The sequence below is a fragment of the Coregonus clupeaformis genome, chromosome 15, assembly GCF_020615455.1.
Source record: "Coregonus clupeaformis isolate EN_2021a chromosome 15, ASM2061545v1, whole genome shotgun sequence".
NCBI lineage: Eukaryota > Metazoa > Chordata > Actinopteri > Salmoniformes > Salmonidae > Coregonus > Coregonus clupeaformis.
In genome coordinates this window covers 43,335,516-43,352,801 of record NC_059206.1, presented here as the reverse complement: position 1 = coordinate 43,352,801, position 17,286 = coordinate 43,335,516, and the positions used below count along the sequence as shown (strand labels likewise).

General features: G+C 43.9%; 1 protein-coding gene across 1 annotated transcript; it reads right to left on the bottom strand.

Moving 5' to 3' along the window:
• Window positions 1-147: 147 nt before the first annotated feature.
• Window positions 148-17,012, bottom strand: LOC121582386 (zinc-binding protein A33). Its single transcript, XM_041898134.2, has 6 exons — window positions 16,226-17,012; window positions 15,624-15,719; window positions 15,309-15,542; window positions 14,810-14,832; window positions 14,585-14,700; window positions 148-1,208 (listed from the first exon to the last, which is right to left on the bottom strand). The coding sequence occupies exons 1-6, from the start codon at window positions 16,856-16,858 to the stop codon at window positions 664-666; spliced, it is 1,647 nt and encodes a 548-aa protein (XP_041754068.1). The 5' UTR covers window positions 16,859-17,012; the 3' UTR covers window positions 148-663.
• Window positions 17,013-17,286: the final 274 nt, after the last annotated feature.

Sequence of the window (17,286 nt, the reverse complement as noted above, 5' to 3'; positions counted from 1 at the left end):
CCACAAAACTCGCTTCAAATGACCTCTTAATTAGTTTTTTTTTCTTTCCTGTGCTCTGATATTCACAAACAGAAGTGTGTTCATGCTTGTTGCTGTTCCTGCTAAGACTGTCCAGATCAAAAAAAGGGTTATATTTCAACACAGAGACACAAAACAAATGTGTATTTATTTAGAACGATATCTTGCAGTATACATTTGAAATACTGATGATATCCAATATTTGTATGAAAATTATAATTATGCATTGAAAATTACTTATCCAAATAGTTGGCGCACCTTTGTCTCAAAATACTGAACTGCCGTACATTGTAGACGATAAGGCAATTTTGTATTCATCATTCAGTTAACGCCAGGCGGGTACAATTTATGCTGTAATATTGCAAAAGGTTATTGCGCATTAATAATAAAGATGACAAAAACATTAAACAATCCTTGATGGTGAAGCTCACTGACCCCCATCAAGATGACTTTAGTAAGATATTGAGATGTTTCTGAAGTTGAACAGTTGGCCTACTTACTATTTAACATCTCAAAACAATATGGTAGCATTTTGTGCTCGTTTTTTATGTCGCTTATTATCTGACAGTTATACTCTGAGGGAGGTTTAGCACCAGTATAAGGCTTGCCACAGGCTTTGCGATGTGTAGATGCGTGCTGCGGTTGTCAGATTTTGGGAAGGAAAACTTTGAGGGGCTCATTCTCATGCACTTTATCCAGGAATCCCAGATTGAAGTAGGGGTACAACGTCTCTGTGAAGGTTTCACGGAAGGTATAGAGATGAGTCATGCTCTCTGCATTGTAGAAAGACACCAGACCCCTCTTATAATCCAGATACACCCCTATCCTAGCCAGAGGCTCCTCAAGTGACAGCACAGTAGGGGGCGATGTACAGGCCATGTACTGTATTCCATAGGACAGGGACAGGGTCCAGAAGCCATTGGCTGGCAGGGCTTTGATGACCCCCTTCCTGGATACAGACTCTCTGGCTACCCCCACGGTCCACACAGTGCTGCTGTAGACCTCTATCTCCCAGTAGTGGCGGCCATGGGTGAAGCCCTGACTGCCCAGCAGGGACAGGGCAGCGTTGAAGCGGTGGGGGTTGTCCTGGACAGAGTGGTTGAAGGTCTGGTAGCGGACACAGGTGAGGGAGGAGGTCAGGCTGAGCCAGGGGTTGGCCGTGCTCGAGTTTAAGGTGATGGCAGCCGGAACTGAGCAAGGAAAACAAGTATAACATTCCATAATACAGATAAAAGTGGTACAGCAGTGTCATTCTCAATTAAACAGTTTCATCTTTCTATCTAAAATAAGAAAACAACAGTTAAGTAGAGAATTCTGTGTAGTAAAGTAGTGAATTCTGTGCAAATCACCAGTGTTGTGTTCAAGACCAACTAAAGCGAGACCGATTCAAGACCAAGACCGGGAGGGGGACAAGGGGTCCGAGACAGAGTCAAGATGGCGTAGCAGTGTGGTCGTGTTTTCTGTTGTGTCCTCGTGTAAATAGCCCTGTTTTTTGTCTTTTTTTCGTATATATTTCTCTATCTCACTTCCCATCCTTTAACCAAATATACTTTCCTGCAACCCGCCTCACCCAATGTGGAACGGATTCTATTATTTCTTTATTTTTATCAAGAACCTACGGCTGATACTAGCCAGCTAACTAGCTACTTGCTATTAGCCACCGTTAGCGGTCTTCACCACTGTCCGTGGCCTGCACTACCTACCAGCCAGCTCTAGCTTGGACAATTATCGGTCTACACAGCGTGCTATCGACCCAGAGCATATCAGATTTTCTGCCGGAATCACTGAATCACTGGACCTTAACACCGGATCATCGCAACTAGCTAGCTGCAACCGAATGGCTGTTGTTGGCTAATTCACCACTGTCCCGATGCACACAGTTAGCCTTGAGCTAGCCTCGAGCCAGGCCCATCTCCCGGCTATCTAACTCTCTGTCAACCAGACGGGACCTCCTAGTGTCGACACGGAGCCCCGCCGATCCATCACGACTGGTCTGCCGACGTAATCGTCTGATGTGATTTCAACAGGCTTCCTTTTGCGACGACCACGAAGATCCATCTGCTAGCCCCGGCCCGCTAGCACGCGCAATCAACAGCCATGCCTCCTGCTCGCCTGTGCTGTAGCAGCCTACAAACTGCTCCCGGACTTAGCTATTGCTGTTCACTGGACCTTATGATCACTCAGCTACACAGCTGATGCCTGCTGGACTGTTCCTTTATACGGTACCCTGTCCTGTTTATCTGTTTAGCCTCAGCCCTAACTTTCGTCGCCATTACCAGTTGTTGTCTTAGCCCTCTCGAATAACACCTGTGATTGTGTTATGCCTCTCTCCCATGTCAATATGCCTAGCCTATTGCTGTTTGGGCTAGTTCTTATTATACTATTTCACTGTAGAACCTCCAGTCCCGCTCAACCAGCCTCAGAGAGCTCCTTTGTCCCACCCCACATACACGCGGAGACCGGCTCAATCGGTACCTCCAGTGATGCTACCTATTTCATCGTTACCCACTGCTTAGGTGTACCTCCACTGTACTCATATCCTTCCATATCCTTGTCTGTACATAATGCCCTGAATCTATTCTACAACGCCCGGAAATCTGCCCCTTTTATTCTCTGTACCCAACGCACTAGAAGACCAGTTCTTAAAGCCTTTAGCCGTATGCTTATTCTATTCTTATCAATAAGCATCCTTCACCCAAATTCAGATAGCTGATGTCCTGAAAGAGCTGCAAAATCTGGACCTCTACAAATCAGCTGGGCTAGACAATCTGGACCCTTTCTTTCTAAAATTAGCTGCCGAAATTGTCGCAACCCCTATTACTAGCCTGTTCAATCTCTATTTCGTATCGACTGAGATCCCCAGAGATTGGAAAGCTGCCGCGGTCATCCCCCACTTCAAAGGGGGTGACACTCTAGATCCAAACTGTTACAGACCTATATCCATCCTGCCCTGCCTTTCGAAAGTATTTGAAAGCCAAGTTAACAAACAGATCACCGACCATTTCGAATTCCATCGTACCTTCTCCGCTATGCAATCTGGTTTCCGAGCTGGTCATGGGTGCACCTCAGCCTCGCTCAAGGTCCTAAACAATATAATAACCGCAATCGATAAAAGACAGTACTGTGCAGCCGTCTTTATCGACCTGGCCAAGGCTTTAAGCATCTCCAATCCAAAGTTAAATCTAGAAGCCTCCTTCACTCATGCTGCTAAACATACCCTTGTAAAACTGACTATCCTACCGATCCTTGACTTCGGCAATGTCATTTACAAAATAGCTTCCAACACCCTACTCAGCAAATTGGATGTAGTCTATCACAGTGCCATCAGTTTTGTCACCAAAGCCCCATATATTACCCAGCATTGTGACCTGTACGCTCTCGTTGGCTGGCCCTCACTACATATTCGTCGCCAAACCCACTGGCTCCAGGTCATCTATAAATCTCTTCTAGGCAAATCCCCGCCTTATCTTAGCTCATTGGTCACCATAGCAACACCCACCCGTAGTATGCGTTCCAGCAGGTATATTTCACTGGTCATCCCCAAAGCCAACACCTCCTTTGGCTGCCATTCCTTCCAGTTCTCTGCTGCAAATGACTGCAATGAACTGCAACAATCTCTGAAGCTGGAGACACTTATCTCCCTCACTATCTTTAAGCATCAGTTGTCAGAGCAGTTTACCGATCACTGCACCTGTACACAGCCCATCTGAAATTAGCCCACCCAACTACCTCATCCCCATATTGTTATTTATTTTGCTCATTTGCACCCCAGTATCTCTATTTACACATCATTTTCTGCACATCTATCACTCCAGTGTTAATACTAAATTGTAATTATTTTGCACTATGGCCTATTTATTGTCTTACCTCCATAACATACTACATTTGCACACACTGTATATAGATTTTCTATTGTGTTATTGACTGTACGTTTAGTTTATTCCACATGTAACTCTGTGTTTGTTGTTTTTATTGCACTGCTTTGCTTTATCTTGGCCAGGTCGCAGTTGTAAATGAGAACTTGTTCTCAACTGGCTTACCTGGTTAAATAAAGGTGAAATAAAATAAAATAAAAAAGACAAAGACTAGCAGAATGCGAGTCCAATTCAAGACCATGATTGTAATTTTGTCAAATCACCACCCTAATAAGAGTTTAAAATGTCCAGTATTTCTGTGTTCATATTTCAGAACAAAATATGGATTCTTTAGACATTCAGAATAGTGAAAAAATGCATGCTGTGGGAAAATAGAGCCACTCTACAAATTATTAACCCAAACACAGTGGGGAACAATGGGCCTTCTCCGCCTTCAGAGAAGGGCTAACGATTTATAAAATTATGATAATTATAATAATAATAATATTATTATTTTCAATGATGTTCTGATTTAATCTCTTCAGTTTTTGTTGGAAAGAGAACAAAAGATCCAATCAGTATTTTTCTTTGCTGGACTCTGGGGAGATAAATCTAGCTAGCTAAATCAGCCATTGGCTAGGCCATCAGAATCTAGATAAAGGCATCTGCCATTCAACTGTATTAGGGCAACATTTTGGAGTGACAGTGGAATCAACCAATCACATTTTGACTTAATGAGTGGGACCATTTTTACAAAAACTTATGAAAACTTGAAGGCCAAAAGGTCACTGTGCCATAGCGAGCAGTAGTTTTCCCACGGTCCAGCTAACTAGCTTTTGTTGTTGGCTAGTTTGCAGCGGCTGCAGCAGGTGTTATCAAAGATGATGTTGTTGCTAATTTGTTAGCTTCTCCCTTTTCAAGAATAACTTTCAACAAGAAGTTACGTTTCAAATGATCATCATCTGGTGAGTGGAACTGTGTTTTTTATTGCAGCGCGCTTGCTGTTGTTAGCCATCTCTTTGAAAATAACTTATGTGTGTAAAACATTGCTGCATTTAAAGTGGAACTGACAGCATTTTAGCAACATGAAATTATATTAAAATCTGTTAATATACACCCCCAGGAAGAATATTACAAAATCTGACAAGCGACCACTTAGATATGGTCATTTTCATAAATTCTTAGAATGTTTGGGAAATATAAAGTGGGAAAGCGGCCGTGCGTTTGGACAATTAATAGACACAGCAGTAAATAAAACTGCATAAAAACATCTGTCTTGTCCAGGACAGGAGTCTACACAAACCGGTGTGCTACAGCCAATCAGAGCTACAGTAGATCTTTATACAAACAAGCCATTTTCCATACGGGCCCACCATCATTCACTTTGAACTGGACTGTGTGTTTACAGGCAGTTGCAACAGCCCGAATTTAGAACATTAGAACGCATTCGCCAAAAGCCACAAAATACACCTGAATGGATTTCTGTAAATATGTAAACACCACAGGAGTCTTACATTTGGGAACTTACAGTCCTATTGATCAACAACCATGAAAAGGTGGGCATTTTCTCCCTCAACAACAACAAGATCAACAACTAATGATAGCCAGAGCAAGATGATCTAAAATCTAACGAAGGAACAAAGCTCATCACTAAGCTAAGGACCCTGGGACTAAACACCTCCCTCTGCAACTGGATCCTGGACTTCCTGACTTGCCGCCCCCAGGTGGTAAGGGTAGGTAACAACACATCTGCCACGCTGATCCTCAACACGGGGGCCCCTCAGGGGTGCATGCTCAGTCCCCTCCTGTACTCCCTGTTCACCCATGACTGCATGGCCAAGCATGACTCCAACACCATCATTAAGTTTGCCGACGACAAAACATTGGTAGGCCTGATCACCGACAACGATGAGACAGCCTATAGGGAGGAGGTCAGAGACCTGGCAGTGTGGTGCCAAGATAACAACCTCTCCCTCAACATGATCAAGACAAAGGAGATTATCGTGGACTACAGGAAAAGGAGGGCCGAGCACACCCCCATTCTCATCGACGGGGCTGTAGTGGAGCAGGTTAAGAGCTTCAAGTTCCTTGGTGTCCACATCACCAATGAACTGTCATGATCCAAACACAACAAGACAGTCATGAAGAGGGCACGACAATGCCTATTCCCCCTCAGGAGACTGAAAATATTTGGCATGGGTCCTCAGATCATCAAAAAGTTCTACAGCTGCACAATCGAGAGCATCCTGACTGGTTGCATCACCGCCTGGCATGGCAACTGCTCGGCCTCCGACCACAAGGCACTACAGAGGGTAGTGCGTACGGCCCAGTACGTCACTGGGGCCAAGCTTCCTGCCATCCAGGACCTCCATACCAGGCGGTGTCAGAGGAAGGCCCTAAAAATAGCCAAAGACTCCAGCCACCCTACTCATAGACTGTTCTCCCTGCTACCGCAGCGCAAGCGTTACCAAAGCGCCAAGTCTAGGTCCAAAAGGCTTCTTAAAAGATTCTACCCCCTAGCCATAAGAAATCTGAACAGCTAACCAAATGGCTATTTGCATTGACCCCCCCACCCCATTTCTACGCTGCTGCTACTCTCTGTTTATTATATATGCATAGTCAATTTACCTCTACCTACAGTTGAAGTCTGAAGTTTACCTACACTTAGGTTGGAGTCATTAAAACTTGTTTTTCAACCACTCCACACATTTCTTGTTAACAAACTATAGTTTTGGCAAGTCCGTTAGGACATCTACTTTGTGCATGACACAAGTAATTTTTCCAACAATTGTTTACAGACAGATTATTTCACTTATAATTCACTGTATCACAATTCCAGTGGGTCAGAAGTTTGCATACACTAAGTTGACTGTGCCTTTAAACAGCTTGGAAAATTCCAGAAAATGATGTCATGGCTTTAGAAGCTTCTGATAGGCTAATTGACATTATTTGAGTCAATTGGAGGTGTACCTGTGGATGTATTTCAAGGCCTACCTTCAAACTCAGTGCCTCTTTGATTGACATCATGGGAAAATCAAAAGAAATCAGCCAAGACCTCAGAAAAAAAATGGTAGACCTCCACAAGTCTGGTTCATGCTTGGGAGCATTTTCCAAACGCCTGAAGGTACCACATTCATCTGTACAAACAATAGAACACACGTATAAACACCATGGGACCACGCAGCCGTCATACCGCTCAGGAAGGAGACGCGTTCTATCTCCTAGAGATGAACGTACTTTGGTGCGAGAAGTGCAAATCAATCCCAGCACAACAGCAAAGGACCTTGTGAAGATGCTGGAGGAAACAGGTACAAAGGTATCTATATCCAAAGTAAAACGAGTCCTATATCGACATAACCTGAAAGGCCGCTCAGCAAGGAAGAAGCCACTGCTCCAAAACCGCCATAAAAAAGATAGACTATGGTTCTCAAAGATTGTACTTTTTGGAGAAATGTCCTCTGGTCTGATGAAACAAAAATAGAACTGTTTGGCCATAATGACCATCGTTATGTTTGGAGGAAAAAGGGGAAGGCTTGCAAGCCGAAGAACAACATCCCAACTGTGAAGCACGGGGATGGCAGCATCATGCTGTGGGGGTGCTTTGCTGCAGGAGGGACTGGTGCACTTCACAAAATAGATGGCATCATGAGGAAGGGAAATTATGTGGATATATTGAAGCAACATCTCAAGACATCAGTCAGGAAGTTAAAGCTTGGTCGCAAATGGGTCTTCCAAATGAACAACGACCCCAAGCATACTTCCTAAGTTGTGGCAAAATGGCTTAAGGACAACAAAGTCAAGGTATTGGAGTGGCCATCACAAAGCCCTGACCTCAATCCTATAGAAAATTTGCCACAAGGAGCAAGGAGGCCTACAAACCTGACTCAGTTACACCAGCTCTGTCAGGAGGAATGGGCCAAAATTCACCCAATTTATTGTGGGAAGCTTGTGGAAGGCTACCCGAAACGTTTGACCCAAGTTAAACAATGTAAAGGCAATGCTACCAAATACTAATTGAGTGTATGTAAACTTCTGACCCACTGGGAATGTGATGAAATAAATAAAAGCTGAAATAAATCATTCTCTCTACTATTATTGTCACGGTTTCGGCCGAGGCTGCTCCTCCTCCTTGTTCGGGCAGGCTTCGGCGGTCGTCGTCCCCGGAGTACTAGCTGCCACCGTTCGATGTTTCATGTTTGTTTGGTTTTGTCTGTTTGTACACCTGTCCCTTGTTAGTGTTTGATTTGGTTGCCTATTTAGTTTTCGTGTGTGGGGGCAGGTGTTATGTGGTATTGTTTATTTGTCAAGCTGTTGCTCTTTGGTATTACTCTCAGGATTGTTGTTTTTCCGAGAGTCCGCACTGTGTGCGCTATCGTCATTTTTACGCACTGTGTGTGTTGTGCGTACTTTGTATTTTGCCTCCCGGTTGGGTTGGCTGTTCGCCTGTTTGGTGCTGTTATTTTTGTTACTAAAGTCTGTTGACGAATGCCCGTGTTTCCTGCGCTTGATTCCTCACCGCATCTACACTCAGCTACTGACAATTATTCTGACATTTAGAATAAATATATAAGTGTATTTGAGATTCTTCAAAGTAGCCACCCTTTGCCTTGATGACAGCTTTGCACACTCTTTGCATTCTCTCAACCAGCTTCACCTGGAATGCTTTCCAACAGTCTTGAAGGAGTTTCCACATATGCTGAGCACTTGTTTCCTTCACTCTGCGGTCCAACTCATCCCAAACCATCTCAATTGGGTTGAGGTTGGGTGATTGTGGAGGCCAGGTCATCTGATGCAGCACTCCATCACTCTCCTTCCTGGAGGTGTGTTGGGTCATTGTCCTGTTGAAAAACAAATGATAGTCCCACTTAGCGCAAACCAGATGGGATGGCGTATCGCTGCAGAATGCTGTGGTAGCCATGCTGGTTAAGTGTGCCTTGAATTCTAAATAAATCACAGACAGTGTCACCAGCAATGCACCCCCACACCATCACACCTCCTCCTCCATTCTTCACGGTGGGAACCACACATGCGGAGATCATCCGTTCACCTACTCTGCGTCTCACAAAGACATGGCGGTTGGAACCAAAAATCTCAAATTTGGACTCATCAGACCAAAGGACAGAATTCCACCGGTCTAATGTCCATTGCTCGTGTTTCTTGGCCCAAGCAAGTATCTTCTTCTTATTGGTGTCCTTTAGTAGTGGTTTCTTTGCAGCAATTCGACCATGAAGGACTGATTCACGCAGTCTCCTCTGAACAGTTGATGTTGAGATGTGTCTGTTACTTGAACTCTCTGAAGCATTTATTTGGGCTGCAATTTCTGAGGCTGGTTACTCTAATGAACTTATCCTCTGCAGCAGAGGTAACTCTGGGTCTCCCATTCCTGTGGTGGTCCTCATGAGAGCCAGTTTCATCATAGCGCTTGATGGTTTATGCGACTGCACTAGTTCTTGAAATTTTCCGGATTGACTGACCTTCATGTCGTTTCTCTTTGCTTATTTGAGCTGTTCTTGCCATAATATGGACTTGGTCTTTTACCAAATAGGGCTATCTTCTGTATACCATCCCTACCTTGTCACAACACAACTGATTATCTCAAACGCATTAAGAAGGAAAGAAATTCCACAAATTAACCTTTAAGAAGTCGCACCTGTTAATTGAAATGCATTCCAGGTGACTACCTCATGAAGCTGGTTGAGAGAATGCCAAGAGTGTGCAAAGCTGTCATCAAGGCAAAGGGTGGCTACTTTGAAGAATCTCAAATACACTTTTTTGGTTACTACATGATTCCATATGTGTTATTTCATAGTTTTGATGTCTTCACTATTATTCTACAATGTAGAAAATAGTAAAAATAAAGAAAAACCTTTGAATTAGTTGGTGTGTCCAAACCTTCGACTTGTACTGTACATCAGAGAAGACTGAAATACAGTATAGCAAAACTGTTTGACATAGAGACACCGGATTTTCGTTGTTTAAGAAAAAAACAAAAAACATTTAATTATGAGAAATATTAATTAATTCCACCCATGAGGCCAAAGAGGGCGCTTTTTGTCATTGACTGCAGGAAAGGGCTACAGCAAAAACGAAAGTAGAGTGGTTGGTTGGGGTGGATGGGTAGGCTTATAACGTGAACGACTAGCAACCCGAATCTCATCACGGACAACTTTAGCATTTTAACTAATTAGCAACTTTTCAACTACTTACTACTTTTTAGCTACTATGCAACTACTTAGCATGGTAGCTAACCCTTCCACTAACACAGGGTTTCCCAAACTCGGTTCACAGAGATACCGTGAAGAGATCCTGAGTCCCATTGTCATGCCATTCATTCGCCACCGTCATCTCATGTTTCATCATGACAATGCAGGGACCCATATAGCTAGGATCTGTGCAGTAGGTGTCCAAACCTTTGACTGGTACTGTATATATTACCTCAATTACCTCGAATAACCTGTGCACCCGCACATTGACTCTGTACCGGTACCCCCTGTATATAGCCTTGTTACTGTTATTTTATTGTTGCTTTTTAATTATTTGTTATTTTTCTATTTTCTTCATTTTTTATTTTCTTTTTTTACTTTTTTAGTAAATACATTCTTAACACTTAATTTTCTTAAAACTGCATTGCTGGTTAAGGGTTTGTAAGTAAAGTAAGCATTTCACTGTAAGGTCTACACCTGTTTTATTCGGCGGATGTGACAAATAAAATTTGATTTGATTTGAGATACTGTAAACCCGCTCAAACTTTTCAGCTTGTTGGCCGTCAAATTTGCACTGATAAACAATGGGGAATTGTAGCTTCTTTGTCCTTCTGCAGCTTGCCTGCCAATGCATGCTTGTCCCTACCAACCATCCAAGCTAACTGGCTAAAGTTGGCTAGCTTGCTAGCTAGCTACTTTCAGACACAAATGAGAAAACACCTCACTCTGACCATTTTACTCACCATTGTAAAGCTGGTTAGGCTGTTTACATGTTATCTAGACCATTCTTGACTAACTATTACTTTTTTTGCCTACTTTTACTGACACCGGTCATATTCAGCGGGTGTTGTGTGTTTGTAAATTCATCAGTTATTTTGCACTCTGAGACTCATATGAGAGTGCTCTGAAATCGTAGTAGATAGCCAGAGTGAATTTGCGAACGCAAGAGATATGCTAACTGTATAACAGTCGTTCAAGTTCTTGCTAGCTAACCAAATGACACCTGCATCTCTAGCTGTGTATAGCCAACAAAAAACGATATGAGGGGAAAAAGTCAGTCACTCACCCACTCCTCCAATGGCATGACATGACATCCTTCTATCAGCTAGCTATATAGGTAACATTAGGCTATATGTTTTTAGCTTGCTACATAAATATGTTATGACTGACTTGTGATCATTGCCCTTGCTAGTTTGATTGTATTGACATTCCCAGCCTTAGTTACATTAGTCAGTTTCTGTCCAGAATATTGAGTCATTGAAACTGAAACAGTGCATCCCGAATGGAGGCAGCAAACAATGTACCAGGCCAGCTGTGATTTACATCCTGATAGCAATACAGTGGGGGAAAAAAAGTATTTAGTCAGCCACCAATTGTGCATGTTCTCCCACTTAAAAATATGAGAGAGGCCTGTAATTTTCATCATAGGTACACGTCAACTATGACAGACAAATTGAAGACAAAAAATCCAGAAAATCACATTGTAGGATTTTGAATGAATTTATTTGCGAATTATGGTGGAAAATAAGTATTTGGTCACCTACAAACAAGCAAGATTTCTGAACTTCTTCTTTAAGAGGCTCCTCTGTCCTCCACTCGTTACCTGTATTAATGGCACCTGTTTGAACTTGTTATCAGTATAAAAGACACCTGTCCACAACCTCAAACAGTCACACTCCAAACTCCACTATGGCCAAGACCAAAGAGCTGTCAAAGGACACCAGAAACAAAATTGTAGACCTGCACCAGGCTGGGAAGACTGAATCTGCAATAGGTAAGCAGCTTGGTTTGAAGAAATCAACTGTGGGAGCAATTATTAGGAAATGGAAGACATACAGACCACTGATAATCTCCTTCGATCTGGGGCTCCACGCAAGATCTCACCCCGTGGGGTCAAAATGATCACAAGAACGGTGAGCAAAAATCCCAGAACCACACGGGGGGACCTAGTGAATGACCTGCAGAGAGCTGGGACCAAAGTAACAAAGCCTACCATCAGTAACACACTACGCCACCAGGGACTCAAATCCTGCAGTGCCAGACGTGTCCCCCTGCTTAAGCCAGTACATGTCCAGGCCCGTCTGAAGTTTGCTAGAGTGCATTTGGATGATCCAGAAGAGGATTGGGAGAATGTCATATGGTCAGATGAAACCAAAATAGAACTTTTTGGTAAAAACTCAACTCGTCGTGTTTGGAGGACAAAGAATGCTGAGTTGCATCCAAAGAACACCATACCTACTGTGAAGCATGGGGGTGGAAACATCATGCTTTGGGGCTGTTTTTCTGCAAAGGGACCAGGACGACTGATCCGTGTAAAGGAAAGAATGAATGGGGCCATGTATCGTGAGATTTTGAGTGAAAACCTCCTTCCATCAGCAAGGGCATTGAAGATGAAACGTGGCTGGGTCTTTCAGCATGACAATGATCCCAAACACACCGCCCGGGCAACGAAGGAGTGGCTTCGTATGAAGCATTTCAAGGTCCTGGAGTGGCCTAGCCAGTCTCCAGATCTCAACCCCATAGAAAATCTTTGGAGGGAGTTGAAAGTCTGTGTTGCCCAGCGACAGCCCCAAAACATCACTGCTCTAGAGGAGATCTGCATGGAGGAATGGGCCACAATACCAGCAACAGTGTGTGAAAACCTTGTGAAGACTTACAGAAAACGTTTGACCTGTGTCATTGCCAACAAAGGGTATATAACAAAGTATTGAGAAACTTTTGTTATTGACCAAATACTTATTTTCCACCATAATTTGCAAATAAATTCATTAAAAATCCTACAATGTGATTTTCTGGATATTTTTTCTCTCATTTTGTCTGTCATAGTTGACGTGTACCTATGATGAAAATTACAGGCCTCTCTCATCTTTTAAGTGGGAGAACTTGCACAACTGGTGGCTGACTAAATACTTTTTTCCCCACTGTATATTTTCGACTACCAAGAAATGTATTGGTGAATTATATTAATCATGCATTTAACTGCATCCATCTATTCTGCCATTAATGCCTTCATGTACGTCATGGAACGTTGAGTCATATAGAAACTATTAAAAAAATATATATATATTTTTGACTGAAATTATGATTGTCTGTTTGTTTCATATCTGCAAAGTAGTTAAAACGCTGTCAGTTCCACTTTAAACTTTAAGTCACTGGTTACTTTGTGTGCTAAACGTGCAATGGGAAGTAATAGTTGTACATTTCGATTGGGAAATGCTTAATGGTTGTGTTTTTGTATTCTTATGATTTGGACCTTTTGGCTTAATATGTTCGAGTTTATGGACTGCTTATCCTTTAACATCATGCTGTGTGTGACTGCTGTCTTTCCATCGGCCCTATGCGGTGGTGTAGTGGTGCCTGGAGAAGTAGGTATACTCTAATTTTGCCAGAAACTTCCCAAATGGCCCACTCAGCGAAGGAAAGGCACCCTGTTTGAAAAATCCTTTTTTATTAGTTTTCCTATAGATTTTTCAGATTTTCACTCTCAAAATCACTTTTCTTTTTGTGTGAAAAAAATACAAAAATGTGATGGTCTTAAACCATCACAATGCTTAAACAATGCTAAAATCACTTCAAATCTGTCAGGGCCTGCCTCCCCAGTGGGTGGGCCTCTGTCCACCCAGGCCCATCCATGTCTACGCCCCTGATGCAAACAGCTCATGATGACAATTGCGCATCACAAATAGCCTACTAACCAACACTTTAGACTAAACTTTTTCAATACCTGGTTTGCATACCCATTGGTGCCTTAGATAGCATTTACTGGTAGATATCATCAATTGAAATGCCTTTCCTATACCCTACCAGCTACCGATGTCATTCTTCTGTGAGCTGCTCCATGCCAAAACCAGGTAAGAGGTGCACACACTTGCTGCCTGCAGATTATATTCCGTTGAAACTAGGCTATGTGTGCGATACGCATCAGTAGGGATTAAGAAGTGAGTATAAGCAATGCCCACTGAATAAAAGTGGGTATACGGTTTATGCCCTCCACTACACCACTGGCCCTTTGTGTTTTACAAAAAGTACACACTCCTACATGAGTGCGCTGGTATTACGGTTGCTGTCCTTTCAGAATCACGAACCTGTCACACACTGAAGGCCTATAGGTTCGCCACTGCTCAAACATGTCTATAATAGATATAAAGGCTGTTAAGATATTAATGTTTCAAGAAAGTAGTGTATATATTTGGCCTGCCGAAGCGCTTTTATGCGCTGACTGAATGGAAGCTGATAATTAAAATTGTTTTACTCCGCTGGTCTCGGCTGACCTCGGGAAGAAATGGTGAGTCCTCAATGTCCGAGAACCGAGTTAATACAGAATACAAATGTGTCCAACACCGAGACAAGACCGAGACACTCAATATGTGGTCTCGAGACTGTACTACAACACTGCAAATCACCTATGTTGCAGAGCAAGAATAGTAGCTGAAAGCTCCTGAATTGCAGCTCCTGCGTGCTGTAATCGACATTCACTCTATTAAAGATTAGTTATTTAAATTACAGTACCTGGGTAGATGCTTCCTTTCAGTGATTTCCACACTCGGTACTGCAGGGGCCCTGCGAACCGGCCCTCACACAGACTGGGAGCCGTGAGAGTAGGCTTCTCAAACTTCGGAGACGGCCTGCCAAAGACAACACAAGCTTTAGACAAGACATATCAGAAACAGGAAAACCCCATTATGGAATAACATGTTGAAAGCTAAAACAACCCACGTCCCGCCACGCTCTCACCTCTGGAGCAGGATCTTGATATTCTGGGACACGACAGGAAAAACAGAGGGGAGAGAGTGATCATTAGTTTTGGCAGTGGTTAAAAAGAGGAAAAGCAGTTTTCCATATGACATCAATGTCTGAGCTGACGTTATCCCTCCATCTGGGATCTCCCCATAGTTGGGGGAAAGTCCCTGGGTCTGAGCCTGTCCCTATAATCTCCTTATCCTCACCATCGACCAGGAGTGAGGTCATGGGCGCACATTCTGCCTGTGCTCCACCCTAAAGGGTTCCTCCCTGCACTCTGGGGTCCATTGCTTACAGCGATGTCTAGAATAGATACTTACTGCATTATTATAGCAGATGTAAATGTCCAGAGGTGTGCAAGCTAGGTTTGTCCTCCCATCCATATTTTTTTCAAACAGCACATGCAAAAAAACTACATCTGACCTAAACTTGTTCAGTGTAATCGTTCAAGAATTCTCCAGTAGGTAAACAGTAGCCCTGTCCTGTCTCTCACCCGCAGCAGTGTAAAGGGGTCCTGCTCCTTCAGCTTGTCCTCGATCTCGTTCAGGGCCCTCTGCAGACGGCAGACCTCCACACAGAGCAGGGCTTTGTGTTCGTCCAGCCTGATCAGCTCCCTGCGCTCCACTGTCTTCAGCTTCACCTGCAGCAGCTTCTCCTCCTGGTAAAGGAACTGGTGCAGGTCACTGAACTGGGCCTCGATGCGTTGCTTCAGGTCCGCCGTGTGCTCCTAGTTTGAGAAGATCAAGGTTTAAGTGCGATGTATAGATTGTTACCAGGTGTAGATATGAGATACTATAGTTTTTCTTACCTTGAGCTTGTTGACCTCTTCTTCAGTCTCTCTCTCACACTGCAGGGCCATGTTCAACTCCCCTTTCAGAGAGTCCATGGAGCTGTTGAGAGACGCCTGCATAGCCAGAACAAAGCAGCAGCATTACTGTAAGTCGTCATCAGCCTTCTGTTCTCTACAGTACACCAGAGCTCATACACAGTAAATACAGTAATCTGCCCTGGGAATGAGGCTGGCAAAAACAATGTTACAGGAAAAGAGCCGGATGCAACTTCAAGCCAGACGAAGAGGGGAAGATAATGAGCGGTTTGTCGTACAGAAATAAAGTGACACCTGAAGTGGTGTGACAAATCATTGACATTTTAGTTGTTGATGCCAAGTCACTTCAAGTTTTTCTGTGCCATATTTAATCCCCAAAATGTTTTGCTTCAATTCCTCCCACGCATAATACTGCTGCTCCATTCATGGCCCCTCAATGTTTTTTCCTGTCCTCAATTTCTCCTGCGTCTGTGACCCTTTGGCTTATTGTATTTTTTTGCCCTGAGCTAAGCTTTTTACAAGCATTCTTTGGGAAATTTAACAGTGTAAAAAGGCAAAACAAGTCAATTAAAATGTGGACTTACCCTGTATCTCTGCTGTGCCTCCTGGACACACACCATGGTGTGGTTCCTGTGCTCCTGAGAGAGTCCACACACCAGACATACCAGCTCCTGGTCGTCCTCACAGTAGAGCTTCAGCTCCTCTCGGTGCCGCCCACAGCGTGGGGCAGGAGCAGGGGCAGGGGTCCTCTCTGTTACCCCCACGTCCCCCAGCAGCCCCCCGCTCTCCTCCAGGCCCTGGCAGTAGCTTTCCACTATGTTGGCCACGATGCGGTTGGGCCGGTAGCTCTGGCCAGGGAACACCTTTCTGCACTGGGGACAGGATCCAGACCCCCCCTGGACCTGGCCTCTGGGGCCCGCCCAGTAGCCAGCGATGCATACCTGGCAGAAGGTATGGTCGCAGGGCAGGGAGACAGGCTGCTTGAAGAGGTCCAGGCAGATAGAACAGGTCAGGTCTCGGCTGAGTCGCTGTGCTGAGCTCTTGGATACTTGCCCAGCCATAGTAGACGGCCTCTGCTTTTCCTTTGTAGTTTGCTCTGAAAGCTCCCCCTCCCTGTATTTAAAACTTTTCTTATCTGATTTCTCCACCTCAACGTTGTGTTGAGACGTTAACTGGAGTTTCTCCACCTCTCTGTGATTCTTACTCCTTATGTTCATTCCTTTTGTCAGACTTCTCTTTTCTTTGTGCTGGATTTGCAGCTGTTGAGACGTCCTCCTTCTCCTGAGTGTTTGGCTCCTCTCTCTCTGGTCTCTGGTCTGACTTGGCTCAGTCTTCCTGTTGACTGTGGGAAAGGAAGGGGCTGGTGAGGAGGCGGCCTCTGTCTCTTGTTCCGTCCCAAAAAGGCAGGGGTGATTTGTGGGCCCCCTTCTAAACTCCCCCTCTGACGTCAGAAAAACAGTCAGAAGTTAGGGCGGTGTGTGTGTGGGTGTGTGTGTGTTTGTGTTTAGGCCTACATTATGTGCAAAATGTGAGTCAAAACAGATGTGCCCTATTTCCTCTTTAGCTGGTTGAAAAAATAATAATCAAAACACCAATTACCGCAAATGGTTATTGACATGGCTATGACAATGCCAAGATAATAGGG